The sequence below is a fragment of the Lepisma saccharinum genome, chromosome 19, assembly GCF_977018435.1.
Source record: "Lepisma saccharinum chromosome 19, izLepSacc3.1, whole genome shotgun sequence".
Classification (NCBI taxonomy): Eukaryota; Metazoa; Arthropoda; class Insecta; order Zygentoma; family Lepismatidae; genus Lepisma; species Lepisma saccharinum.
The window spans coordinates 53,722,395-53,749,517 of record NC_139247.1 but is presented as its reverse complement, the minus strand read 5'-3'; the positions used below and the strand labels follow the sequence as shown (position 1 = coordinate 53,749,517).

The 27,123-nt window shown below is 36.5% G+C and overlaps 3 protein-coding genes across 3 annotated transcripts in view; 1 reads left to right on the top strand and 2 right to left on the bottom strand.

Annotated features, from left to right (window-relative positions):
* Positions 1-7,690, bottom strand: part of LOC146003027 (uncharacterized) — a 257,704-nt gene extending 250,014 nt beyond the window's left edge. Inside the window, exon 1 of the mRNA XM_083141189.1 lies at positions 7,515-7,690. The gene's annotated coding sequence lies outside the window, so the exon portion shown is untranslated. The remainder of the gene's footprint in view (positions 1-7,514) is intronic.
* On the top strand, positions 1,449-18,392 carry LOC146003162 (uncharacterized). The gene is made up of 5 exons (XM_083141346.1): positions 1,449-1,567; positions 2,901-3,029; positions 10,856-11,052; positions 14,707-14,814; positions 18,124-18,392. The coding sequence occupies exons 2-5, from the start codon at positions 2,907-2,909 to the stop codon at positions 18,317-18,319; spliced, it is 624 nt and encodes a 207-aa protein (XP_082997472.1). The 5' UTR covers positions 1,449-1,567; positions 2,901-2,906; the 3' UTR covers positions 18,320-18,392.
* Positions 18,393-22,249: 3,857 nt separating this feature from the next.
* Positions 22,250-27,123, bottom strand: part of CCT3 (chaperonin containing TCP1 subunit 3) — a 33,179-nt gene continuing 28,305 nt past the window's right edge. Inside the window, exons 10-12 of the mRNA XM_083140895.1 lie at positions 26,565-26,721; positions 23,813-23,925; positions 22,250-22,844 (exon numbers count right to left, since the gene is read on the bottom strand). Coding sequence (XP_082997021.1) covers positions 22,731-22,844; positions 23,813-23,925; positions 26,565-26,721 — 384 coding nt within the window. The 3' untranslated portion in view covers positions 22,250-22,730. The remainder of the gene's footprint in view (positions 22,845-23,812; positions 23,926-26,564; positions 26,722-27,123) is intronic.

The window sequence follows — 27,123 nt, the reverse complement described above, 5'->3', positions numbered from 1 at the left end:
CTAAAATAAAATATAACAATTAGGATTGTTTATTTATTAAATAACCTTCTGACATTCTCAAACTAGAAGGTGTTAGGTCGTAGCGGTACTGTAGGGTAGGAGACATAACACTGTTGCCTTTTCGCGTACAGTTGTAGACAACAGTACGGTGGTGTGTCTGCGAGAAACCAACCACGTTGACGAACTGGCCACCAGCGTTGCCAAAACTGGCTTCTGCATATTAATGGCTTGTCCTTGCTGGTCCGCCAGCTTGTGTGTTTGCGAGCGAATCGGCAACAGTGCCCACGTGATTTAGCACTGAGTGGCGGGAAACCAAAAGTAATCAGTTAAAAAGGAGTACCCATACTAAAATCATGACTCGAACCTGGATCATATCTAGCGGCGTTGTTGATGGAATAGTCAAAACAAAAGAAACACGGTTTAAACTAAGACCTTTGACAGTTAGATCACAAAGCTTTACATTACAAGGAAGGACATGGAGCAGAATAACAATAATTAGGGCTGTCAATTTAATATGTCAATCAGAGAATTTAAAGTTGGATTAATCCAACAAATGTGTTTAAGCGATTCGATGAAAATGTAACATGAGGTGAAGGCAACATCATTGTTTTGTGAATCCTGTGTACGGAAATCTGTATACTATTTCTTCAGCTATGATTGACAGGTCATTCGCGTGAACTATTGCTTCTTGCATAACTCCACCGCACGAAGGGAACTCAATACAGTGTGGTTTCGTTCCTTCTCACCTCTGAAAAGGGGTTACCTTTTGTTCCCTGGCATTTGTTCTACAATCTTTCTTTATAAAAAATATTCAGTCATTAATGCCAATTGCTACTAGATAATTAGTTGTGATATACATCAATTTGAAAAAGGTGTGTTGTTCTTCATAGTGTATGGAATTGTTAGGCCATTGTTACTACCAATTATTACCAATAAAAATTAAAATTGGAACGATATTAGCTGGTTTTGCTCCAAGTTATAAACACTGTTTAAAATCGATTAAAATTACATTCATCGGTAGATTAATCGGTTAAATGCATCCGGTTAACCCATTAAAAATTTAAGTACATGGACAACGCTAATAATAGCACATAACATATTGCTGTGTACCTGACACAACTTTAATTGACAGGACCACTGGGTATTGGAAAGGAAAGTCAGGGAGACGCAACCGCTCATTAATCCCGAAACGTGTGTGTGTGTGTGTGTGTGTGTGTGTGTTAAATATAAATGTTCCTATCCATTAACCCCTTAGAAGAAATACTTGTTCATTGAGTGAAACAAAAAATTACTCTCGCCGCTTCTCCACTTGCGCTTACTGGTGACGTCACTGTTCAGTAATGTTGTCTTTTTGAATTTGTCCCGTCTTGCTCCAACAATGAGATGCAAGAAAAGAAAAAATCTATCCGTCTGTTGTACAAATACGCTATCCGGACAGTGACACGAGATCCGTTGCAACACCGTATTTGGTTAGTAATTTTCAGTGTACTTACTACCATACAGGAAAACACTAAAGCAACCATAGCTTCAGTGTCACCGAGATCAGTCGTCTACATTCTTACGATATGTAAGTATTGCATTATTTGTATAAAATAGTAAGTTACAGTTCAATTAGTGACAGCGGAGTGGTTAGCACAGGGCGCTACGACGCCAGGGGCCCGGGTTCAAACCCCGGCATGGGTGTTCTTTGTGAGTGTCCCTTCATCAATTTCATCATATCACCATTCATCATCATCTTCGCTATTACCCAAAGGTGGCAGAAATGAGAAGTAAAATAAACCAAATTCAATGAAGGCGATTAGGGTGGGGGGGCGTGGGGGGCTACAACTGCCACTTTTGCCCCCGCACTATAGTAACCTTATCTACCATGGGAAAGTAAACTGTCCTTGACCCCATCGTTTTGACACCTTGCCCCCCAGTTTTAGAAACCAAATTAGTTTGACCAAATCAATAAGCAATTCAATTAGTGCGCAAGCACCCCTTCACGCCCCCATGGCGCCGCCCCTGAGGACTGGTGAAGGGAACGTCACGCTTGCACAGCCTTCCCCACCCCCTCTGACTGCTGTAGTGGTTAGCGGAATGAGCTACAACTCCAGGGAACTGAGGTTCAAATCTCGGGTTTCTCGTGATGAAAAGTGAAGAATACAGTAAATAAAGTGACATAATGAGATATGACAAACATTAATATTACACATTGAAAGTAAGAAAAAGGCAATAGAAAAAATACGGAAACCCGTTTCAAAGATTTAGGTTCAAGTCAATAAAAAGTCGATAGGGGTTCTCCTGCTGTTCACTTACAAGCAGACTGCACCGTTGCAGAATATGAAGGAAATGTAATTTGCTTTAGGAGGGGGGGGAGGGGTTGGTCTTGATTGCTTTATTTTACTTCGCTTTTCTGCAACTTTTGGCTCATCGCGAAGATAAGGATGAGTGATGATATGATGAAATTGATGAAGGGACACTCACGAAGAACAACCATGCCCAGTCCGGGACCTCTAGCGTCATAGCGTGCTGTGCTGACCATTTCTTTACAGGGGTCGCCACGCAGTGTTTGGAAACTTAGTTTTTTTATTATAACACCATTAAGCCTTGTTTCCATTATTATGAAAAAATATAAATATGCTGACCAAGGCAGTAATTTATTTTATTAAAAACATAAAGTTTTTTTATATATAACTGGATTACAATTACTTTACTGAAGAAGTAACTCAGTTACACTAAGAATTACTGTACAATTTAAAAAGGAACTGCTATTTTCTTTCCTCGCAAGCAGAAAAAATAACTCGGTTGCAGTTACTAGAAAAAGTAACCTCGTTGCATACAAGTCGTTACTATAAACCCTAAACACCATTTCTTAAATGAATTTTAATCATGAATAGAAACTGTACATTTTTTTTCAGCACAGCATGGTTATTGGCTACATTACTCTGTGTTTGCTGGTTTCACTGTCATCGGCCCATCATGTTACCTCTCCTGTGATTTCTAGGGTTCGGCGTTATCTGGTTTTCCCTCCGGGAACACTTTTACAGGTATGTGAAACTTGGACAGTAACGAGATATGGTCTCTTAGAGCTTACAGTTGTTGATCGCGAAACGACTGCTGTGGCAGCAAAAATATATTAGTTTCTATTTTACGTCGGTTTTCTACTTCTTATAATAATCGTGACGATGGGAAAGAATGATAAATTGATTGAGTTTTTGTTTTAAGTCAACTTCATGCACAGAAAGGCTAATCAGAACCGGACCTACAGTTTAAAGTGGGATCTCCACCGGGTATCGAACCTGGAACCCCTTGATTACAAGGCGGCGACGCTACCACTACAATACCCGGTGGAGGCACAAGTGTTCGGATCCCACTTTAAACTGTAGGTCCAGTTCCGATTAGCCTTTCTGTGAAAAAAGTGGACTTAAAACACCAAATGAAACAAACAAATATATATATACACATACATACACACACACGCGCGCATATATATATATATACTACGCATATACTACTTCAAAGGTATACTACTATAGGTATAATGTGAAGGCATCGGGAATATTCCATTTTAGAACAGCACACGAATATCCTGTTATTTTAATTAAAATTGACATAAATAATTTTTATTTCTTTATTTTCCTTAGAATTTATGGTAATTTTAAGAACAGATTTTAACCAGATAATAATTCCGAAAAATATAAAGCTCTGGACCTTGTTCATAGGTTCATTTTGAATTTAACAAAACTGAATACCAGGATTTCGAAATGTGAAAATTGCGAACAAAGATACATCTATTGATTTTTAATGCAGGGTGATATTTAAGGGGGTGAGGAGAATTCCCCCTCTCCTCTATCTTCAGCCATCCCAACCAGGAATAATCGTCTCTCACCAACTGGATATAGACACCATATTATTGAATATATCATACTTATAGAGTCCACATCAGTTCAGTTCATTTTAATTTTAAAATTCCATAGTTAAGTATAAAAATATCTTTAAACAATTTATGGCAGATATGTACCACATCCAATGCCTTTTAGGAGCCACGTATTTGGTATTTCCTCAGATATCTATAGGGTGTTGTATTTTTTAAAAAAAATATTGAGTTGAGATGGTTTCCGATCAACTCGTAAGAGGTCTAATTAAGTTTGGAATATTTGTAAAACATTTGACAAAGCGTTTATTTGTAACATAATTATTTTTACCTAACGACGTTCTTCAAGCACTGAAAGTAATATCATTACATATACAAAACCGAAATCCTTCATATCTCAGGGCAGGCAAGGAAAGGCAAACGCTCGAAAGTTGTTTTAATTCTCTTTTCAATCTTTGGTGCCGGCCAAGGTTTCTTTTCGTATTTAGTAGTATTAAATGCATATACATGCATGTTTTAACGTGACTTGTCAATTCCTCGTTTACGTGAAAAGGTGAACATTAATGTAAGCAAAAGCATGTGCGCATCACAGTTATAGAGTTTCGCATCTACAAAGAAAATTCAAAACACATTCCCACCTCGCCAGCCTCCGGAGGAGTTAGCATAGCGTTCTACGACGCCAGAGGTCCTCTGTTCGAATCCTTGCCTGGGCATGGGTGTTATTTGTGAGTGTCCCTTCATCAATTTCATCATACCATCACTCATCCTCATCTTTGCGATTTGCCAGAAGTGGCAGAAATGCGAAGTAAAATTAACCAAATCACTCAATCAAACATTCCCATCTTGCTCGAAGACCTTGTGAATTCAATCCAAAATCTACCAATATCTACCAGCCGAATGTGAAATGTCATAAACCTAACCTTAACTGATTAGAAAAATAAGTTTACATACTTTTACTTTCCTTATACCCTCAGTGCATTGCTTTCATGCAGAAAAATTTGCAAGAAATTGAATGAAGTCTAGTTTAGATAACACAGTAGCCTTGAAATGCCAACTGGCAAACCATAGGACCTGCAGTGAGTCTCATTTATCCCGTTCATTCATTTGACTAATGTAATTTTCTTCCAGTTTGACTTTAGGGTTTAACTTCGAATGGCGTTGTGTTTGTTTTGAATTTTGAATTTGAATTTAAAATTTTGGGAGCGTCAGCACTTAGGCTAATTTGCTCCCGTCACATTATACGGGGTCCAGCCCCTTACCATTACAAATTACAACTCAAACGTTGCATAACTAAAAACTTTAAAACCTTAAAATGTTCTGACTTCTGTTAAAAGCTGAGGCTGTAAACGCGCACTCAGCACACACAAGGACATAAAACAGGACAACACACACAAAATTATACTGGCCATAGCGCCAGTCGCCAGAGCCTCGTTAGTCTCTTGTCCAGGGTGCACTACGTGGAAGTGAGGTTGACTTTTGGGTGCTCTACGTGGAAGCAGCACCCCTTACACCCCGCGTTGTGTTTGTGTTGCATGCGATATCAAAATTAGATTTTAAGCGATTAATGTCCAATTCTAAGTACTATATCTAATACTTAGGTAAAATTAAGTTCTCGTCCTCTGATAAAATCACAAATTGCACCCTGTTCTAATGTCCAGGAAAGGGGAACCTTTCATTTGACCTAGGAATGACATCGAGATGAGACGAGTCGAGAATTGTCACAGCCTCATCTCGTCTGTGTGGTGAGTTTGAGTTTGATTGAGTTGGTGTTTTAAGTCCACTTTATGCACAGTAAGGCTAATCGGGACTGGACCTAAGGTTTAAAGTGGGATCCAAACCACTGTGCCATGTGCCTCCACCAGGTATCGAACCCGGGACCCCTTGATTACAAGGCGACGACGATATCACTGCGCCATCGGGAGGCCCTCCTCTGTGGTGAGGTCCTTCTCGTTCTTTTTTGTGGTTTTCTTTTGTTTCGGTGTCCACTCAGAAGTTGTTAAAACTTATTCTATGTATAGTCACTTCATCGGCTAATCGGGACTGAATCTGCAGTTTAAAGTGGAATCCAAAGCTCTGTGCATGTTGAACCATTCAATTACAAGGCGAGATATTTCGTCCTGACCCACGAAATATTTAGTATAAGCTTTATATCTTGTTTCGATGCTGTGAACCGTCGAAATACGGAATTATATTATAAATAGATTAAACCGGACAGCACAGGCTCGCAATTGTTACTAATGCATTAACTTTGCAATTACAGTAAACAAAATACACGACATTTTGAAAAAAAGAAGTCAATACATTATACGCTTGGTATGTCTGATAAGACACACAGTAATTTACATTTATTTTTACCAATTTCTTCAAATATGATACCAGAGTTTCGAACGAGATCATCTCGGACATCAAGTATCGCCTCGCCTTGATTTTGCAAAGATTTATTTCAGTCTCGTTTCGAAATTTGAGAGGAAACACAGACTTTTCTTGTCTCAGTATCATCTCTATGTTCAAAAATCTCTTAATATATAGGTTTAAGTATAGTTTTCCCTCTTACAAAGTTATGAAGTACAGGAGTACATTGTACCCCCCAATGTCTCGTCTCATTTGTGTAAGTATTTCGTTTCGGAAAATTCAATTTTAAAAATTCAAAAGAAAAGGTCAGTCATACACTCTTCTGATGAAGATTTATATATTATCTTTGAATCGACGCGACCACTTCTTTAGAAAAGTGTACCTCCCTTACGCAAAGGAGCATTCATCTGGAGCGTGATTTTCTGATAGTAAACTTTATCTGATTCCATCGTTTCACAGAAATTTTACACAATTTTCATCTCCTTAAAGAGGTTTCCAAAAACACAGGTCAATGAACTAACTACATAGTAGCAAGCACAATGTAGTAGAATAAGTTTACAATGGTTTGAATTTCTGTGGTAGCTAAGTAAGATAAATTAGATAATGCTTGTAAGTTATCAACAATATACCTAAACCTTTTTTATTGAGCGAATTGATAATATGTTCCTTTAACAGTAGCACCTTGCGTCTGTCAAATTATCTAAGGGGGTACAACGGGATTTACGGATTTAAGGGGGTACAGTACCCCCCTTCAAAACTTTGAGGGGGTACAATGTACCCCTGTACCCCCCCCCCCCCCCGGTTCCTGCGCCACTGTTTCACATCAACACTTTGAGTTATATTTCATTTGTTGTTAACGTTGCATGTGAAATAATAATATGAGAACATATACAGACTCGGGTACACGCCTAAATGAAATCTGCGACCGCATCACTAATCTATTAAATGAAATTGACGAAGGGGCACTCGTTAGATCGTAACCATTCAAAGTCTTGTTTGCACCATGTTCAAGTGATAAGCAGGTGGCAGGTCTCAGAAATGTGCTCTTATTATTTTTTTTTTTTCTAGCTAGAACTGTAGAATTTAGGTAAAAGGCTTCAAGCGACAAACTTGTGCACCGGCTAAAAATGTGAACTCGGTCAGACATTCATGCACATTCATGTAAATAAATTAAAGTGTTAATCAAGAAACATTGGAATCAAGACATCAAAAATATAACGCTGTATTATTTAAACTTAAAGATTTACCATTCTAGGCATGTCACGATATTTTATTACTGTATGAACAGGTAAGAAGTTTTACTTACCGGCGCTGCACGATGTAAATGATCTTATTGGGTTGTCTTCGTCATTTGAACTTCATGTTATGTCTCTTATTTTACGTTAAATCATAAAATAAGTATGTCAATCACTGATACACATACACCGAGAAAATTAATTTACTATTCTTTAAACAAAATTAAAACACACACCACTTTTAAATTTGGCACAGCTTTCGAGTCAAATCACTACTAGACGGATCACAGTTGCCAGATAATCGATTTTGTTTGCATTCTAAAAACCTCAATTTCACATTCAGTGCAAGTAGAGCTCAGAGGCATTTTGGTTGGGTTTGTTAGTTTATATAATTTCTGTCGCTTACTTGTACGTACATGATTAGGATCATAGGCGTAGCTAGAACTTTATATTTGGGTGTGCACAAAGAAAAAAATAAGGTCTTGTACCTTTTTAATAGCATATTTTGCAACACAATCACTTGGCTCTTTAACTGCACTGATGTTTGTAAAGGAATATACATTCACTAAATGACAGTGTTGAATTTTCTGAATATATGTACCTAGTAGAAAAAATCAAATTGCATAGAAATTACAGACACACAAAATGTTCATAAATGTTACAAACAATACATCAAAATACACGTCATCTATAACAAGAGACGTCTGTCAAAAGGTACAATGTTCTTAAACTTATCAATAACTTCATTTACATCAATAGACTAAGCTTTTTCCTGTTCCACAAATAGCAAGAGCAGGGCTTCCAATCTACCCTGCATCTGAGTTTCTCTTAATTTAGTTTTAACTTGGGAAAGCTTGGAGAGCTCTCTCACACGTGCAGCTTGTGACAGGTATAGAAGAAAGGCGCTGGCTGCAGTACAGAGTAGAATGCAGTAAATATCTTCTTTCTCCAATGACATAAAAAAATCGCAAATCTATAGACACCCGTTTCATCAGCGATAATGCACACGTTTGTACAAAGTAATGACATTTTCAACTCCTTACAAACTGCTGCTTATTTTATCTCTTATTGAAATATGTCTTTAATTCTCTTTGGTAAAGCAGCCCATTAGGGTGTGCCTAGGCACGGCACACCCCGTAGCTACGCTTATGATTTGGATACAGTGGCGTGCGGTGCTAAATCAGGCAGGGGAACAGGTGACCTGCACTTGCACCCTCCCCTCCCCTCCCTGTCGTAATATAATACAGTAGACCAAGCAAAATTCAACCCTTATTGAAATGAACCCAAATAAACATGCGATACATATGTTACAAATTGTCAGAAGTGACATACATGAAACACGTTAAAATTATGACAATACCAATTTTAAAGCAAATATGATATAATGTAAAGAAAACATTAAAAACAAAATTGTTGATGCGCAACGAAGAAAATTGTCAGAAGTCAGAAGTGACATACATGAAACACGCTAAAATTATGACAATACCAATATTAAAGCAAATATGATATAATGTAAAGAAAACATTAAAAACAAAATTGTTGATGCGCAACGAAGAAAGAATTAATAAAATCAATTTATGAGTGATCAGAGAAAAAAATGTTTTGTCGAAACCTGTTTCATCTCTCTATTTGTAGATTAAGTTGACATGTTTTTGTAGAGTTGAGCATTGTTGTAATTCAAACGTCCTCAATGCAATAATGGCAATCAGATGGCCGAGTTTTTTCATGACGTCCGCTAGATTTGTAGAAATTGTGACAAAACCAGAACTGTTCCAAACTCCCTTCTCGGGAACAAACAAGGATAACAGTAATTTGCCACTTGAAGAGTATCCAGTTAATCATTTTACAGAGTTGTAGTAACTTGTTTGAAAATGCCTTGTGTATGATTTCGTTTTAGTTTTTAATCCAGTTAGGATAGGTATTGGTTTGCTGTCTTTTCTGTAAAGTTCAATTAACTAAAACCTTTCGTCTTCAGCCTGTCGATCTTACAACATTCGCAACCCTACGCTCGCACATACATATACATTCGCTTTCTTGCCCTGCCACTGCGTGCGTCTTGGGACTGGTGGAACAGGTGGACGCGAGCTGTTCCGTCGGAAGCTATTTCGCAGCGTTTAGCCAAGGTATTTAGCAGACGCTTAGACTGTAGAAGACTATTCCAGTTCGTTATGAATGGGAGACGCAATTTAGCAATGAGATTAGGAAACTATAGACTTACTACACTCAAAACTATCATTACGACGCAATTAAACTTTAGCACATAGCAAAAACTCGAAGGAAAACGAATTAGCTATGTCTCTTGTAGGGAACAGCTAGAGAGTTCAGCTTCCGTGGTGGGAGGTGGAACCATAGACAAACTACTAGGGTGGAACCATGAGGATCGTTTACCTTCGCGCGTGGTCGGAAATACTCGGCGTCAGGAAGCAGAGGCAAAGAGAATGAGATTACAATCCCATTCTCTTTGAGCAGAGGGTGGAACGACGAGGGTAGGTGAAGTAAACAAACGTCCAGTCCCGGTGAAAGTTTTTCTTCGGTGTGTTGATTTCGGAAGAAAGAAGTGTTCTTATAATGTTATTGTAGATAATTTAAATAGCTAAAAAGGGCGATAAGTAGAAGGGAACAGCCTGTTCCCTCTGTTCCATGGAGGGGCCGCCACTGTTAGGATATAAAAGAGCTATGAAAGGAAGGGAGGAGAAGTTCGTGACCTTCAATGGAGGTGGCATATCATTCTCAACATTTCTATGAAACTAAGGAAAACAACAGAATAACCTGTTATGAAGGCTGGCAATGGAAAGAAGTTTCCACAAAAGAAAGTAGTGAATTATCCAGGAATTTGCAGGGGATTAAGAGTCATTTTTCCATGTGCCTGACATTTTCTTTCATTAAAGATGAACTAAGTGGGTAGGACACTATCATCTCCCCCACCCCCTAAATGCCCTGCTATGGAGAAGGGTTAATGCCAGGAGAGGTACTTAGAAAATTTCAAATGGTACAGAGGGTCAAGTGACATCATTTGATAGGTCTCTTGAGCAAGTTTTGTAGGAAACATTTTTGGGTTACATAAAGAGCATTCGAATAAGCACCCACAAACTGGTTTATGCCTGCAACATGTTTAAAATCAACACAAAATTAACTTTGTCAAGACATGAAAATGCATAGACAGAGTTGAATGGTGATATTTTGAAAATTAATTGTGCCTCCATAAGGGAAGGACAAGGGGTCAAGTGGCAAGATTTCACACTAAAGTGACATATTTCACTTACAGACTGACCCATAGACTGTTGGCTTATGCAACGTAAGTCATCTGTGTGAAAGCTCCCTTGCATTACTTATATTTTGAAAAAAATACTATCATCAATTATGTACAATCATATATAAAACATATTAACTATTTCTTTTCATAATTTTGCAGCTAGCATTCCAGATAAACCTTCCAGTCAATATTCCCAAAAAGGATGTCGCTCTCGGTATTGGATTTGAGTTTGATTATGATCTGCCTACAAATGGAACACAGCTGCTATCTCAGCACATACTGCAAGCACGTGATGAGGGAAGGCACTTGTTGAACAGGCAAACCATGTACTCGATGCTTGAAAGTATACTGGAGGAGTAATTATCATGTTACGCTTATTTTTCTTTGCCCCTGATAGCAATAAGCAATCATCATGGAATTAACTTTGTCTAATTGCGTTTGTTTTTCAGGGAAACATGCAGTAGTTTAATTCATGCGTAAGCACAAAATTCATGTTTCAAAAAGTTATGCAATTATACTTTGGGTATGGTTACATTGGATCCGGTTTCAGCCTAGCTTTTACACTCACTGGTGTACACTGCCAAAAACTGTAGTACAAACAACTCACTGTAAAAGCCTGGGTGGTCACGTTGGAGCCGTGCTACTCTGGCGTGCACAGTTTTGTTACACTGACCACAGATTCGAACTAAATCATTTTTTGTCAGGGGGAGGGGAGGGTTAGGTTTTTTTTTTATTGAATTTGCCAGATATGTGGTGACATGAGCTCTCTATACTTGACGTCTTGCATTGCAGAGTGACAATAGTGGACAATAAAAGGTTTATTCATAATAAATGATATCCCGTGGTGCAACAGCCTGTGAGGACCAGGGCCTAACTACCGACTGCCAGCCTCACTTCCACCTGCTGAGGTGGGAGATTATCCAAACAGTTAAGAGGTGACACTTAGTCAGCACAACTAACCCCCAGTCCTCGTCGTAGATTTCCATGACTGGGTTACGCTATTCATTCGTAGCTCCCTAATTTCCTCATGATGGTGGGTGATCACTGGTTCCATACATAGGTCCAACTCTCAGGAGAAAAGTTGTTACGCTTCTCGAAGGAGAGACGAACCAGCGTGCGTTCCCATAGCTGGAGCACAAAGCACGACACCTAAGACCGTACGGCTACGGTGCAGGACATAAAAGGTTTTTTGACTTGGTTTATGAACTTCAACCTTTAGATGATATACATGAATCACAAACTATCAACATAGGGAACCATGTGACTACAGGAGAATTGCAAAGTACTAACAATAGTTCTACGGTGAACGGAAAACAAACTACAATTGTCTATTGCTTTCATCTGTCACACTGAATCAATTAAAGAAAATATTTTAAGTATAATTTTATGTTAAGAATGTGTAATGATTCTAAACAGTGATGATGCAATGTATATCATGTGTGTAATGTTTGCCATTAAAACAATAAACATGAATAACTGCCCACTGTAAAATTGAATTTTTTGCATTTTGACTTTTTTGCTTTTTTCCCCGAACAGCCTACATTTGTTGTTATTAATAGAGCCCGGAAGTTTGGCAAAATGCCTCTTTTTATCTGCTGCATATATTGATACAAATTTTCCGGATATACGTTTTTTATGTTGTTTCGAATGTTTTAGAAGCCTTTTCATTTTGCCTATTTTGCCACTGCCTATTTTTAATTATAATGCCTTTTTTTGCCTTTTTCAATGAAATTTGACCATTTCTTTAAAAAAAATGTTGGCATTTATTTTCCTTCCGTTTATTATGTGAATAATTTTCGCCTTATTTAAGTAATATTGAACTCACGCATGTTTCAACATTGCTGAAGGAGAAAAGTGTGAGAAAAAATATTTCATGCTGAGTTAGGATATGGCCTTTCGGTTAACATTTCCTTGTGCATGATTGACTGCTGAAGTAGAGAGGTTGATTTCGAACACAAAGAAGATATTTCTGAAATCTCCCTCTCGAACCCGAAAATTTCAAAAAGTTGCGCCTGAGCTTAGTTAACCTCCGCAATCAGTCTTGACGAGATGGGGAACCTGGATATCATCAGCTATATATTATGCTAACAACCTTGAAAAAATCAGTGAGGTGATCGATGCTCTTCCAGAAAATGAAGCGGCTTCAATTCGTGAAGGGAAAAAACTCCTGTGCTATTCAGAACTGAAGAATGAACTGTCGTTTATTTTTGCACATTATGGTGCATTGCCAAAGACAATTACAAAGCTAGAAAAAAGAGGTGAGACTCTTGTAGCATCCATGAAAATCTTTGAGGAATCTATGCAGCAGATGATGGAAGTGCCAGAAGAAAAGGGGGCAGCTGTTGCGGAAAAGTGCAAACGGGTAGTGAGTTCAAATAAGGTCTTGAAACAATTGAAAACAATTTGTGATATTCTAAAAGGTGAAAATGCTGTTACCAAAATGAGTTCAGCTACATTAGCTTGTTTTATGTATGCTCCAATAACTTCTGTCGAAGTAGAAAGATCATTTTCTATTATGAAAAACATTCTCTCTCACAGACTACTATCAATGAATGTTGAGAACTTAAAAAAACACCTTGCAGTTATGTGCAATCAAGACGGAGAAAATTGAAATGCTCTTCCCAATGTAGATTTTAACATGTTGCCAGAAATTATAGATAAAAGTAAGCGACTTCCAAATGTGCCTTTTTTTCTGTTTATTTTGCCTTTTTTTTTTTCATTTTTAGTGCCTATTTTCCACATTATAAATGCCTTTTTGCCTGCCTATTTTAACGAAAATAAATGCTTGAACTTCCGGGCTCTAGTTATTAAGAATAAGCTCAAATAAAAATCTTTCAAAATATCATTAAGCCACTCCTTTCACTATCTCCAATAATACTTTAAGCAAAGGGTTTTCCAATGTAGCATTTCGTTGGGCTGTTTTGGTACATTTTGCACATCAAACTCTATCACCACATTGACGAATTTCCCGATGCAATGTGACCAGGGAGCAAAATCATTGAAAATTTGTGAGGAAAGGAAGATCTTAAGCTACCCCCCTTCTCCTCACAGACACAGATATATAATTATTATATGATATACACATTTACTTTATTAAATATAAAAGGAAATTAATAAATATTTAAAAATGTATTATTAAATATAAAGGAATTAATTTGTTACTTTTCCATATATCAGATATTCATGAAGTAACAAACTAATTCCCTTTCTAACTGGTTCAAGATATCAATAAATTACAAAATAGTTGAAACAGTTCAATTTTGTATGTTTATATTTAGTTTATGCTATCTATTAATATAAATCAATTAGATTTCATAGTTATGTTTGTCTTGTATTCTTTACAGAAAGACAGAAAACATGCAACACTCACAAACACACTGCTTTGTGTGTGTTTTGGATATTATTCTTAGTAAAGCATATTCGACTACAAAAATGAGTGAAAATGTACTCTTGAGTTTTAATATAACAATAGCAAGTAGGTTGTTAGGCCAGGTATGGCTAAGTTGCAATTAGTCAGAATCTCTTAATCATGCACTCTAAGATTGCAGGGAATGTCAGAGAAAATGTTCTTGCTTTCGTAAAATATCCGCCTTTATTGTCCTTTGCTAGGTCCCCCCCCCCACACCCCATGGTAGAATACGGGAGACTTCATCTCTCTCATTTTCCAGCAAGGATTTAACACTGACCGTTTGGTTGGCAACTACAGATCATTTACTAGTGTTACAATGGAAATCAAAATATCTCTTTCAGTTTTTCTGTGCTTTCATTCATGGTGATAGGTAAAATGTTTTACGAATTACTTACACTGATTATGTGAACATTTTTTAAGAAAAATGCTACGATATTGTGTAGTGGTGTGTCACATTTTAGAACGTGTATATAGTAATACTGTCAGATGTCTTCTCATGTTTGTCTTGTGACGAACAGACATAAAACTTTTATTTTGTTACTTGATCTGTCAAACTGTTATTCTTAGTTTGACAATTTCAATAATGCATCAATTCTTTTAGGAAGGGTCTTGGTGGAAGAAACTGCCTGAGAAGAACTATCTGTGAAGCTGCTGAAACACCACTTTTCCACAATGGACTTATTGGGGAGATTCTTCACGTTCTGTTCAGGTATTAGCATGGAGCCAATGTCACGTACATTCATAGTCACACTATGCTGGAAATTATGCAAAATTCGAAATTCCATGTTGAAAATTGACTTTGTGATTAAACAGGGTGGTCACTTAAGACCATGATAAAATTCAAGTATAATTCCTGGTTTTCAAGGCAAACTTTCCAAAAATTCAAGGGGATAAGCAGATAGATATGTTCTCTATTTCAAACCAAAATTTACCTAATCAATTTCAAGCAATACAATAATTTTCCATCAGGTAGATTGTTCTGCAAAGGACACTAACAAAGTAAACAAATTGAGAGAATTCAGTTTTATTTTCCATGCAGTTATTTTCCTTCCTCGATAAAAATAAAAACTAAACTGTGAAAAACTTGCCTCAGGGTATTTATAAATGTGTATAAATTCAATGGGATTTGGATTAATAAAAGTTGCAATTTTTCACGTCTACGGAGAAAAATTCACGAAGAATGCACGCATAATTCCCATAATTTTCTTAATATTCCATTGTAATTCATAAATATTTTACAGTAAAACTAATAAAATTATGCATTATAGTGCAAGCTTGTACGCTAAATAGTTTTAGTGGACGAGTCCATGAGGGGTAGGCTGTAACACTGGCACAGAGTAATATGAACAGAGATCACATCTCTATTTCGAAGAGAACAAGGACACCTGAAACAAAAGCATACAAGCATTCTGAGAGAAGTGGAATCGTTACTTCAGATTTTCAGAGTAATTTATCCTTTCATAGAGCATGCACAAAACATTGTATGCTACAGCCTGTAATTGTGGTGCATAAATCATTTGGTTTGTTTCCTCATTTTTGTAGATAATTAAGACTACATGGGCAAGAAACGGAAAATTGGAGAACTTATACCTAAAGAAAATCCACACATATGCGATCAACGTCGCTGCTAGAAGTGGGAAAAATTGATTTCTCATCAAAATAATGTGTGGGACTATGAACAAGTTTTGAGAGCTAAGAGCTCTTTAATCGTAAGTTAAAATGAACAAGTTTTGAGAGCTAAGAGCTCCTTAATCGTAAGTTAAGATAAACTTAAAAACCAAAAGAAAAGTAGTAGAAACTAAGAAACTAGGTAGTTTTTCCATCAGCAGATTTAAGGGCAGAATGGGGTGACTGGCCAACTGATATGTCTAAAAAAAATGATAATGATCCCTATTTGACATCTAAACTTCCATGATCATCCCAACAATTAAATTAATAAAATTATCATTTAATGGAGGGGCAAATGATGACACTAGAATTTTTGACATTTAAAAACTAAAACCACTTCAGACCTCCAATACCAAAAATCAATATTCGATGAACCCCCTACGCTGCAAGACCTAAAAAAGTCCTAATCCTTCCCACAAGTAGTCATTAATCTGTACAGAAAGCCTTTTCTTCATTTTTCTTTGCAATATGTGGAAAATAGGCATTAAAAAATAAAAGAGCATATGCAGTGGACTCTTTTTAATTCAAACTCTAAGGTGACATGAAAAACATTTGAATTATCCAAGATTCGAATTAACATTAATGGATATAATTCATAATACATGGAGATCATCATAATTGTTCAATTTTTGACAATTATATTTTCGTATAATATATTAATTTTCAAAGCAGAGATTTTAAAAATCTGTTCTAATCAAAAATAATACAAAAGTTTCAAAGTGTAAAGACAACTGTTCTGCATTCACAAAGAACAGTTATATGCCTGGGTGAGATTTCAACCTGGATCTTGGGTATCAAAATTGTGGATTCACAGTCACAGGAGCAGCTATAAGGTGACAGGCTCTCTCTCAAGGCATAGAGGATGAACTTTTTCCTAGTTGCTACTTATTATATACACTCCTGGTAACAAAATGGCACACTTTATAGGGTTGAACAGTTGATGAATGTGTCACTTTATCTGAACAGGAGTACATTGAAGATTATGTCTTATTCTTTAAGTTCAAGTTATAAAAAGAAAGGAACACTTATCTGTGCTTCCTGTGGGGAACTCTTAATCAAAAAGGCACAAAAACACACTTTTCACAGTTTAAACATTGTTTTGTTCCTCCTCTTAGACACTTATAACTTAAATAAGAACTAGCAGATGAAATATCCAATTATAGGTTCTATAGAATTTATACGTTATGACTAGAGACCGGATGTTAGGCAAAATGCCTATTCTTTCCTGTTAGAGATATGATGAAAATGAATGTTGGGAAGGTCAGGGGGGAGGGATTAGCTTCATTTAAAGGCAATTTAATTTTGCCTATTTCATACAATATTGCCTATATTATTTCATAAATTCCAGATATTGCCTATTTTAGGCATTTTCTTTAAAATTGGGACATGACTGAACTCGGTGCATACAATTTCCTGTTCCCAGGATTAGTTTCCGATGCTTCCAAGAAATTTAAAAATAACAGTTAGCGAGTTATTGCAGCTAATAAGAACTTCGACAAATTGAGGGCAATTCAACAAGTTATAAAAGGTGAAAATATACAAACTGAGTTAGATCAAACATGTTCTCGCATGCTTTAAGTATGCTCCGATAACATCTGTGGAGGTTGAAATATCTTTTTCAATTCAAAAAAATGTGTTGTCCGATTGCAGACATAACTTGTCGGTTGATCACCTGAAAAAATACCTTGGTGGGATGTGCAACCAAACTTAATGCCATACAGTACAAACTTGAAATGCATTTAAACAGTTTCTTAGTTCGAACTGCTGAGTGGAATATATAGTGTAAATTTTTTAACTGAAATAACCCTGTGTGCAGTGATAGTGTATATTTAAATAATTTGCGTACTGGTTGGAAGTAGCCAATAATTTCTCTTGTCAGACTATTTTGTGTAGCCATTATACAATGGAAAATTTTGGGCTGACGTGACTCCTGTTTGCAGTGATTTATTAAGTACAACATTGGACTGCTGTCTCTAATGATGAGCTCCTGGTTATTTTAAGCAACTATAAAGAATGTACAGGAATGTTTCTATATTATTTAAACACCTATTTCTTTTTGTATGTCTATCTTCATTATTTTGAGTTAAATTTCATTGCCTTTTTTATTGCCTATTTGTATTTTAATGCCTATTTTACTGCCAATTTTGAAAATTATAAGTGCTTATTTGCCTGCCTATTTTATATGTTTTTAGTGCCTAAACATCCGGTCTCTAGTAATGACTATACAAATCTGAAATCTACTCCTGATCATAGATCATTACATGGTGAATGTTTCCCCATTTAATTTTTACATTAGCAGTTCTGACCTTCCTCCCTACTACTGGTAATAATAAAGTGATTAATGTTTCAGACCTTCCTCCACAAAGAAAGGAAACCAAGATTTGCTTGCAGACTACACTACTGCAGAATCAATTGGGCTATCTGGAGGGGACTGTAAAGCTGTTTTCTCAAACTGTTCACTTGGACTGCTAGATTTCATAACCGTATCGGACACGAATGCTGCTAACAGTGGTATTTGGAATAATTTCAAAGTACCTATAATGTAAAACAGCAAAATTGTTGCTTTCAGTTTATTATCTGTGATAGTACCAGCTTGAATTCAACATTGTTTTATTAATATAATAAATGAAATCACACAAATAATAGGATTTAAATATTATCAACATTGTTTTTATATTCAGCCTGTGAATTTTGTTACAACAAGATGTTTCAGGCAACGGACCATGGGAAAGTCAGACCAAGGTAGCCAGGTGCAAGCGTAAATCCTTTCAGAATTGCCATTTCAGGGCAAAATTATTTTTCATGCAGTTGCATATCACTGCAATTAGTGCAAAGTTGGTGGAGAAGTGACACAAATATAAAAAAATACAAGTGTCTCCCTATTGCATGGACAAACTTCTAAACAACAAGCGTTGCTCACTAAGACTTGTGTCATTAAAATGTTACTTTCATTTTACTCATTATGTGCTGCACATGACCACTATTAGTCACTAACCACATATTAGTGTATTGTAGCAAACTGATCTTTTTATCCCCTAACCCTGCCAAAATGGCATTCTGCAAAGAAAATCAGTCATCAAATTGATAGACTCTTAGTAAACACACTATTAAACCAGCAGAAAACCAAAATAATACAAGGTGGCCAATAAGTACGTTGACACTAACAGTTATTCACCCTTTCACAGAATAGCATAGTAGCACTCTGCAATAACATAAAACAGTGGCTATTTGAGGCTATGGGTGCAAACACCACCACAATCAGTGATATCCTTTAACTTATTTGTGGAATGTTTTCCACACACCATACCTCCATCTCGACAAGCTGAATAAAAGGATTGGTAGTATATCATCTTCGCTCAGGGAAGCCTATTTTGTTTCAGCCTCTCCAAACAAGATTTGTCAATCAGTGTTTGTAAAGTCTACTTTATGCTCAGATAAGTTAATCGGGACTGGGCCTATGGGTTCAAGAGGGATCTGAATAACTGTGCAATGTTTCCACTCAATACTGAACCTGGGACCCTTTCATTATAAGGCAACATCACTAGGTCTACACCATTGGTCTTGGTCTCCGAACAAGATTTGTGTTTATGCATTGAACAGATATGATCTCTGCATTAAAAAGGCAGGACCCATTGAACATATAATGTATGTTAGTTATGCTTAGGGGCATGCTTATTTAGTTCTTGATGAAAAAACAAAATAAAAAACACATAGTGTTAATTTTTCATGTTTTTGAAAGGTGTGGCATTTTGCTACCATGTTTTATCACAAAATAATGCAAAATGCGAAATAAACTCTTAAACACAAAATTTACTGTTTATTTACCGATGCGACACCTTCCAAGGTCTGAATTCTCCTGAGAGTTATGCAATTCACGGAAAATTGATTAATTCTGCTTTTAATATTGGAGAAGCAAAAATTGACTCTTTTTACACAGAAATAAACTTAATACTCTGATAACTACACAAATGTGAAATGTTAATTTTGCATAATAAGTGGTTTTTAAATCAAATTTAGGATTGTATTCACAATTTCAAAACCAAAATGTCTTTTTATATACCACTTTATCAGATTTTCACCGCTATAACACCAAAATTTTATTTTATTTACCACTTTGAACCTGAAATTGACTGTTGTTGTAACAAAATTTTGCCTTTTTATTTACCAAAATTCTGTGCCTCTAGTTATGCTATTACAGTGTACACAACTATCTGTAATAAATGTCTATGACTTTACATTTGTCAAAAAAAAAAAAAAAAAAAAAAAAGGTAAAACCAGTTTACATTAATGCAATTTTGTAAAATGGCTTAAAGGCCAGGAAATGCACCTTCAGCATGCCTATTGGTTTCTTTGCTTGAGTTTATTTTTAAGTCAACTTTATGCACAGAAAAGTCCAAACCACTACACCAGGTGCATAAATGGCTATTTATTTTTTTAAAAGTTGGAATTGTTGTTGACAAGAATTAATTGAAGTTACTGCTGGATAACGTACGTATATTAAACAATCATGTACAGTACATGCCTGACGAAGCCACCAGAAGGATGGCGAAATCGATCGCTAAGAAAATTTGCACGGAAAAAATGAAAAGTAAGCTTATTAGAGTAAATCATGAAGCAGTTTAAGCTAAAAGATTTCTATTACTTTGATGTCAATATGTAGGTATTAAATAAACACATACCTACAAGGGTCACTATTTATATTTTGAGCCTTGGCAACACTGATTGAAGTTAGGCGCGATTTGACGTTTGCACGGAATCGTCTGGCATTATTGACCATAACGTACTTCAAATGTTTTGTCAATAGCTTCATTTGTGTTGTTTATGTTGCCTTGGAGATTGCGCGACAACAATAAAATGGAATTAACTCGTGAACATTTTCGTGCGATGATTTTTTACGATTTTCGACGTGGATTATCAAGACAAGAGTGCATCGATCAACTTACTTCCACATTTGGCGAGAAGCCCCATCCCTTGCCACTGTGAAACGCTGGTATAACGAATTTAATCGTGGCCGCCATTCGCACACCGACGAGATTCGCGAAGGTCATCCAAAATCAGTTGTTGTTCAAGAAAACATTGATGCTGTGCAAAACCTAATACGGCAAGATCGTCATGTGACATACTGTGAGATTGAGGCAACCATAGGCATTAGTTCCACCAGCATATATAAAATATTACATGATCATTTAGCTGTGAGAAAGGTATGTTCTCGTTGGATCCCACACAATTTGACAAAAACTCAAAAAGACACTCGCGTCAATTGGTGCAAACAAATGCTCAATAAATACAATCGTGGTGCTTCAAAAGACGTATATAAGATTGTAACAGGTGACGAATCATGGATATATGCATATGAGCCGGAACGTAAACAGCAGTCGACTGTATGGGTGTTTCAAGATGAACCCAATGCAACAAAAGTTGTTCATGCTCGAAGCACATCGAAACAAATGGTCGCCTGTTCTTTCGGGAAAACTGGTCATGTGGCAACTGTGCCTTTAGAGGAACGTAGAACGGTCAACTCTGAACGGTACACAACAATTTGTTTGCCAGAGGTCTTCGGTCAAATACGGAAAACAAACAAATGCCGTCGGATCATTCTTCATCAAGACAATGGCACCTGTCACATCTCTCGTCTAACAACCGACTTTATGAAATTGATGGGTCATCCGCCATACAGTCCTGATTTGGTACCCAATGACTTCTTCTTGTTCCCGAATGTTATGGAGGTGTCTCAAGAAGATTGGAAAAACTGCTTTGACAAATGGTTCGAACGAATGCAAAAGTGTGTTGACCATAAGGAGAATACTTCGAAAAACAATAAAGCAGTTTTCAATGCCAAATTCCTGTTTTTTTCATTGTTAGGCTCAAAATATAAATAGTGACCCTCGTACAATAAACATGTTCTCTAACAGCAGCATTTAAAGTCTTTTAAAAACAAGACTTATTTTGCATTATTAAAACCATAAATATATAATAGTCATGTTTTTTATTGGAGGAAATGGATGGTAGGAGTAGATGGGTGGGGGCATGGTAAAAAGTAGGGAGGGTGGAAAAAGTCCACCTCACCTGGATAATTTTATCTTGAGCCACCTCTTGCACCCTGTACAAAAGACATTGAGAATTATTTTCCTGTAGTTTACGGTTATTACAAGCATAAGAAAACAGTTTTTTGTTGTGACCTTTCAGGAGAACACACGCTCCCTTCATCAGACATTTATTTTTATTTTGACTAAAGATACAGTTATAACAATGGTTAGTAATTTTTAAAACCAAAAGAATCCGTTGTATAATGGATGTTGTCAATGTTACATTTTGTAATATAGCAACTTAACTGTGAAAAGAAGCAGTCTGTTTTATTTTTATTCCTGAAATGTCACAACGAAAAACTGTTTTCTTATGCTTGGAATACCCGTAAACTACAGGAAAATAATTCTACAATGGAAGCAATGCGTACATACAAGAATAACTATTAGACATTTAGAAATTTGAACATTATTTTATTTCAAAGTTAAAGTTAACGTATAAAACAATCTCAGTTTCTACATGCAATACATGATCAAACTGGAATTAAAGCCAAGTTTTTATTTTTCTCAAGCTACTGGAATGATTCTCTCCTTGAAGCTATTCATGTATCGAACACACACCAAAAAAGTTACGCAACTATTCATTCCTACAATAGAAATGTTATGAAAATATAGCCTTTTCAAAACTATTAACTTAGTAACTGCAAAAGAAGTTAACTAATTCCAAGTGCATCAGAATTTTTTTTGTGGAATGACAGCAACTACAGAATTTGTGATCTTGTTGTAATACAGTAATTCAACATGCTACCACTTTTTAATTTATTAGGTTGATATGCACTTGTGAAGTAAAAGAGTAATTTGATAGGCAAAAAATGTCCATCACAAAAGCCGTTAATCGTCCATTTCTGGAGTGAGTGAATTCACTAAATATAATTTACTCCTTCATCGATTCCGCAGTTGGCTGTGCACTAGCCTTCATTTCATTATCCTTGTCCTTCTTTTTGATTCCTGACACTATGTCATCTATTCTCAGCAAAAGAATTGCAGTCTGGAAATGTAAGAAAAAATTAATAAAACCAATGATATTGTTACAATTTTCAACTAACATTCCAAACAACACTCATTAAATTCAATGTTCAATCCAAAGAAAATACATAATGAAAGTTGACTGTCAAGTTTTGATCTAATTTAGTGTTCTAAATTCAACAACTCAAATTTCCCTAACTAAAGATAAATAAGCAATATACTACGTAAATTTAAATAGATCTATAGCAAAGAAATTAGGGTTGATGCACCAGAATTGGATTTTTTAATCACAAAAAATGTTGCATGGCACTTCACAGTCTGGATATCCTGGAAATTATGCAAAATGCATTTATTCCGGCAACTGTTTTTTGTTAGTGTTCTGTGAATTTTGGTGGCCACTGCCACATCCTCATTGACACTTGCTGAAACAGTAAGCAGCAAGTTCCAACGAGGATGGTAGCAGTGACCTTTCAAATTGATAAAACACTTAACAAAAACCAGTTATGCAGATTCAGTGAGTACTTCAGCTCTTTATCTAAATCTTTATCTTACATGAAGTTATGAATATTTTAAGGCAAACCTCTGGTGGCCTCCCTGATGGCCAGGAGGCCCCAGGTTCGATCCCCAGTGGAGGCACATAGTCGTTTGGATCCCACTTGAAACTGTAGTTCCAGTCCCAGTTTGCCTATTTGTGCATAAAGTGGAATTAAAAACTCAAAACTCTGGTATATTAATGAAGCATAATTTCAATGGAAAAAATCATTACAATTTATATAGAGGATTTACCTAACTTTTGTACCGATCGATATTCTACTGACACAAAACTGTAAATGCTACATAAGACATGAAACTTACACTAGGTATGAAGACACCCTACTGACTAGAACACAGCGACTTAGAATTTATGTAGCCCTAACAACAAACAAACAAAAGTGTTACATTGAAGGAACAAAAGGTAAAATTCTAATCCTCTCTACATTGGATACATACCTCAACTGCTGTCTTGTAGGTCTGCAATTTGACACTCAGTGGTTCCCAGATGCCAAGTTCCTTCATGTCAACCAGCTCACCAGTCTCCCCGTTTATTCCCCATGTTGAGCAACCTTTGTGAAAAAAAATTACAGGAAATTAATAAAAGACAAACAGTATGAAAGAAAAAAAAATATGAAGCTATAAAACTGATAGCTTGGAACCCTCATTTCTGGCAAAAGCAAATTGTTTTCATGATGGATGCGGTAAACGTGGTTTATAATTACTTACGTGAAATTTTGAAATTTCATAGGTGTGGTTTGTGGAGTGGAGGTGCTGAGAAAGGCCCGATTTTGGTGTGTCTTTTTTGGCATCTTTTACGTGTTCATCAATCCATTCTTGAACAGTGTGGATGGTTCTGCCAATGTATCTATTGTGGCATTGGCATGTGGCCTTGTAGACACCAGAGGATGCAAGTTTGGGCAGGTAGTATCTCTTGAAATTGGGAAGTGCTCTTCCGATTTGGGATATAGGTTTGTGTGCCAGTCGGATGTTGAAAGGTTTGAGAGTCTTTCCTCTACAACCATACTTCACCCAACCAGCTCTGTCATATAAAACAGTCAAAGAAACCCATGCCATCATCCAACAGAAACCAGCGATGAACCTGGACAACGGACGTCTCCTAGAAATCTTTGTGTCCGTTTGAGCTCCGTTTAAACTGAAAATTGGTGCAAATTCCAATAACAAGCCTTTTCCCGGGAACTGTGAAAGGTCATTGTATCGAGAGTTGACTGTATGTAACACATACTATGTGCCAATAATTATGTATGGAGCAGAGACTTGGACAATGACAGAGAGACGAAAGAAAGATGCAGGCAGTGGAGATGAAATTCTTAAGATGCATGTTGGGGAAGACTAGAAGGGATAGAATAAGGAATGAGGAGATCCAACAGACAGTGGGGGTGGTGAAGCTTCATGACAGGATAGATCAGAAACAAATGAGATTGTTCGGACACATGAAGAGGATGGATGCAGAAAGACTATCAGTAAGAGCTTACAATCCACAAAACCAATGGGGAGACCAAGATGTCGGTGGAAAGAAAGGAGTGGTGGAAGACCAGGAAAAAATGGAGAGCCTTGAATCTATGACGACCCAGCCAGAGGCAGGAAACGGCAAAGGATGATGATGATGAAGAACATCGGTAAAGATTTATTGATGGATTGACTGATACAAAATTGTTGCCGATGGAGTACTGGTGATCAATATTCTACTGACACAATATAAAACTGTAAATGCTACATAATGAATTTGAACGATTGTTTTAGTCACTTAATTAATTAATGTAAGCAAGTACATAAATTAAAAGGATACCCACTGGGAAAAAATATAGACAATTTACAAAATCAAAGTTTATGAATGACGCCTTCATAGCCATTAAGAAAAATAACAAATGGCAGAATTCTGCACTAAATTACATGTTATTTGAAGAACTCTGGAGTAAAATATGGTGACATTTGATCATTACTGAGATATAAAGTAAAAAGCACCATCCTTCAGTTTTTGCATGTAATTGCCATGTCATGCAACTTACACTGGACTTATTGAACCCTTCTGAAAATGGCAAACATAATACCTAAACAATTTATCGAAAGTAAAGCCTCAAATAACCTTACTGGTTAATGAACTCAATCATGATCAAAATGTCACTTACCATACTTTACTCCAAAGCAATTCATTTAATAGAAATAATGGTGGATACCAACAGAATACTAATTAACCCATTACATACATCTATCTACATTTTCCCATGGGGGAGGGGGGGTCATAAGGATTAACCAATGAAAGGCTGTATATTATAAAAAAGTCACCCCCTAATCCAAAACTGGAGGAATTTTATAAATTTTATGAGGGTAAGTCATTACATAACAGGAATTTTATTTTAAACTTCATGGAGACTTATGCACAATGCAAATTTGTATTTCGGGACTCAAAATGGTTCCTTAAACATGCCATAAAGGTGTCCCAACGATTGAGAAGTATGTGTCTGCGCAGTAACTCGTACATGGCTGCTCCACTGTTGACTTGCACCTCAGAAGAGCAAGGAAATGTTCTTCGTTTTTTGTGGTCAGAGGGAGTACCCTTCCGAAATCTACAGCAGAATGAAGGTTCAGTACGGAGACAATTATTTAAGTCGGGAGAGTGTACTAAATTAACGAACTCACTGGTCGGTCTGCTGTTTCACTGCCTCAGTTGCCACACAAACTGACCTTCTACCTTCTACACCGGTGTTCATCACTGATATTTCATCTTGTTTTTAAAAACTGATCTTTGAACCCATTCATACACTCTCCCCTGACTTGAACAATTGTCTCTACTGAACCTTCATTCTGCTGTAGATTTCAGAAGGTTTCACTCCCTCTGACCACAAAAACCATTAACACTTCATTGCTCTTTCCATGGTGCAAGTCAACAGTGGAGTGGTCACGTGTACAAGCTACTGTGCAATTGTCACTACACCTTTATGGCACATTTGCTAAGTAACCATTTTGAGTCCCGAAATACAAATTTTCATTGTACATAAATCTCCATGAAGTTTAGAATAAAATTCCTGTTATTTAATGAATTCCCCTCATACTATACTTGTAGCTCAAAGGTTATAACTTAAAAATTTATTATCTTCCTTCAATTCAAGAAGGTAGTATTTTCCCCAAATTTCTCTATTCTTCATGGGGTCTAAATATACAGCACAAATCAAATATCCATTGCACTCACCAGTTGCATGTTTAGCACGCAGGGCTGTGAGGGTACGAATCATGTTGGCTCCACAGTTCTGCGCCAAGGTGCGTGGGATTACTTCCAAGGCCTGAGCAACTGCTTTGTAAGGCCACTGAGCTACACCCTGTACAGATTTGCTCTTCTCGACCAATGCCTGAAATAGAAATGTGCTTAATTCAGAGATCGAAACTAGTCAAACATTCAAAATTACTGTCTTAACTAACCAAACACTAGGGTTGCTATATTTTAAATATTTAAAACCCAGTGTTTTAAACATGTTTTTTTTGGGGGGGGGGGACTTATATGCATTTGATATTTGATAGTCTGGTTATTTGCATGTTCTGTAACTTTTATCTTTTCATTTACCCAGTGTCATTTTGTTTACTGTGCATAGAAATCTGTTCTGTGGATGAAAATGTATGTACAGTTAAAGTCAAAATTAGTACCTGTGGCCCAAGTTTGTCAAATTTCCAAAATTAGCCATGAATTTTCCAAGACTGTTCAGTAACTGGAACTTTGAATGACATTGTGCTCCATGATAAGCATAGGATATTGA

What these genes read in the sequence shown, in the direction of transcription:
- LOC146003162 (XM_083141346.1), top strand. Translation starts at nt 2,907, where the DNA reads ATGGTTATTGGCTACATTACTCTGTGTTTGCTGGTTTCACTGTCATCG. An exon ending in CTCCGGGAACACTTTTACAG is followed by an intron (nt 3,030 to 10,855) that starts GTATGTGAAACT and finishes ATAATTTTGCAG; the next exon opens with CTAGCATTCCAGATAAACCT. An exon ending in ATTCTTCACGTTCTGTTCAG is followed by an intron (nt 14,815 to 18,123) that starts GTATTAGCATGG and finishes TTAATGTTTCAG; the next exon opens with ACCTTCCTCCACAAAGAAAG.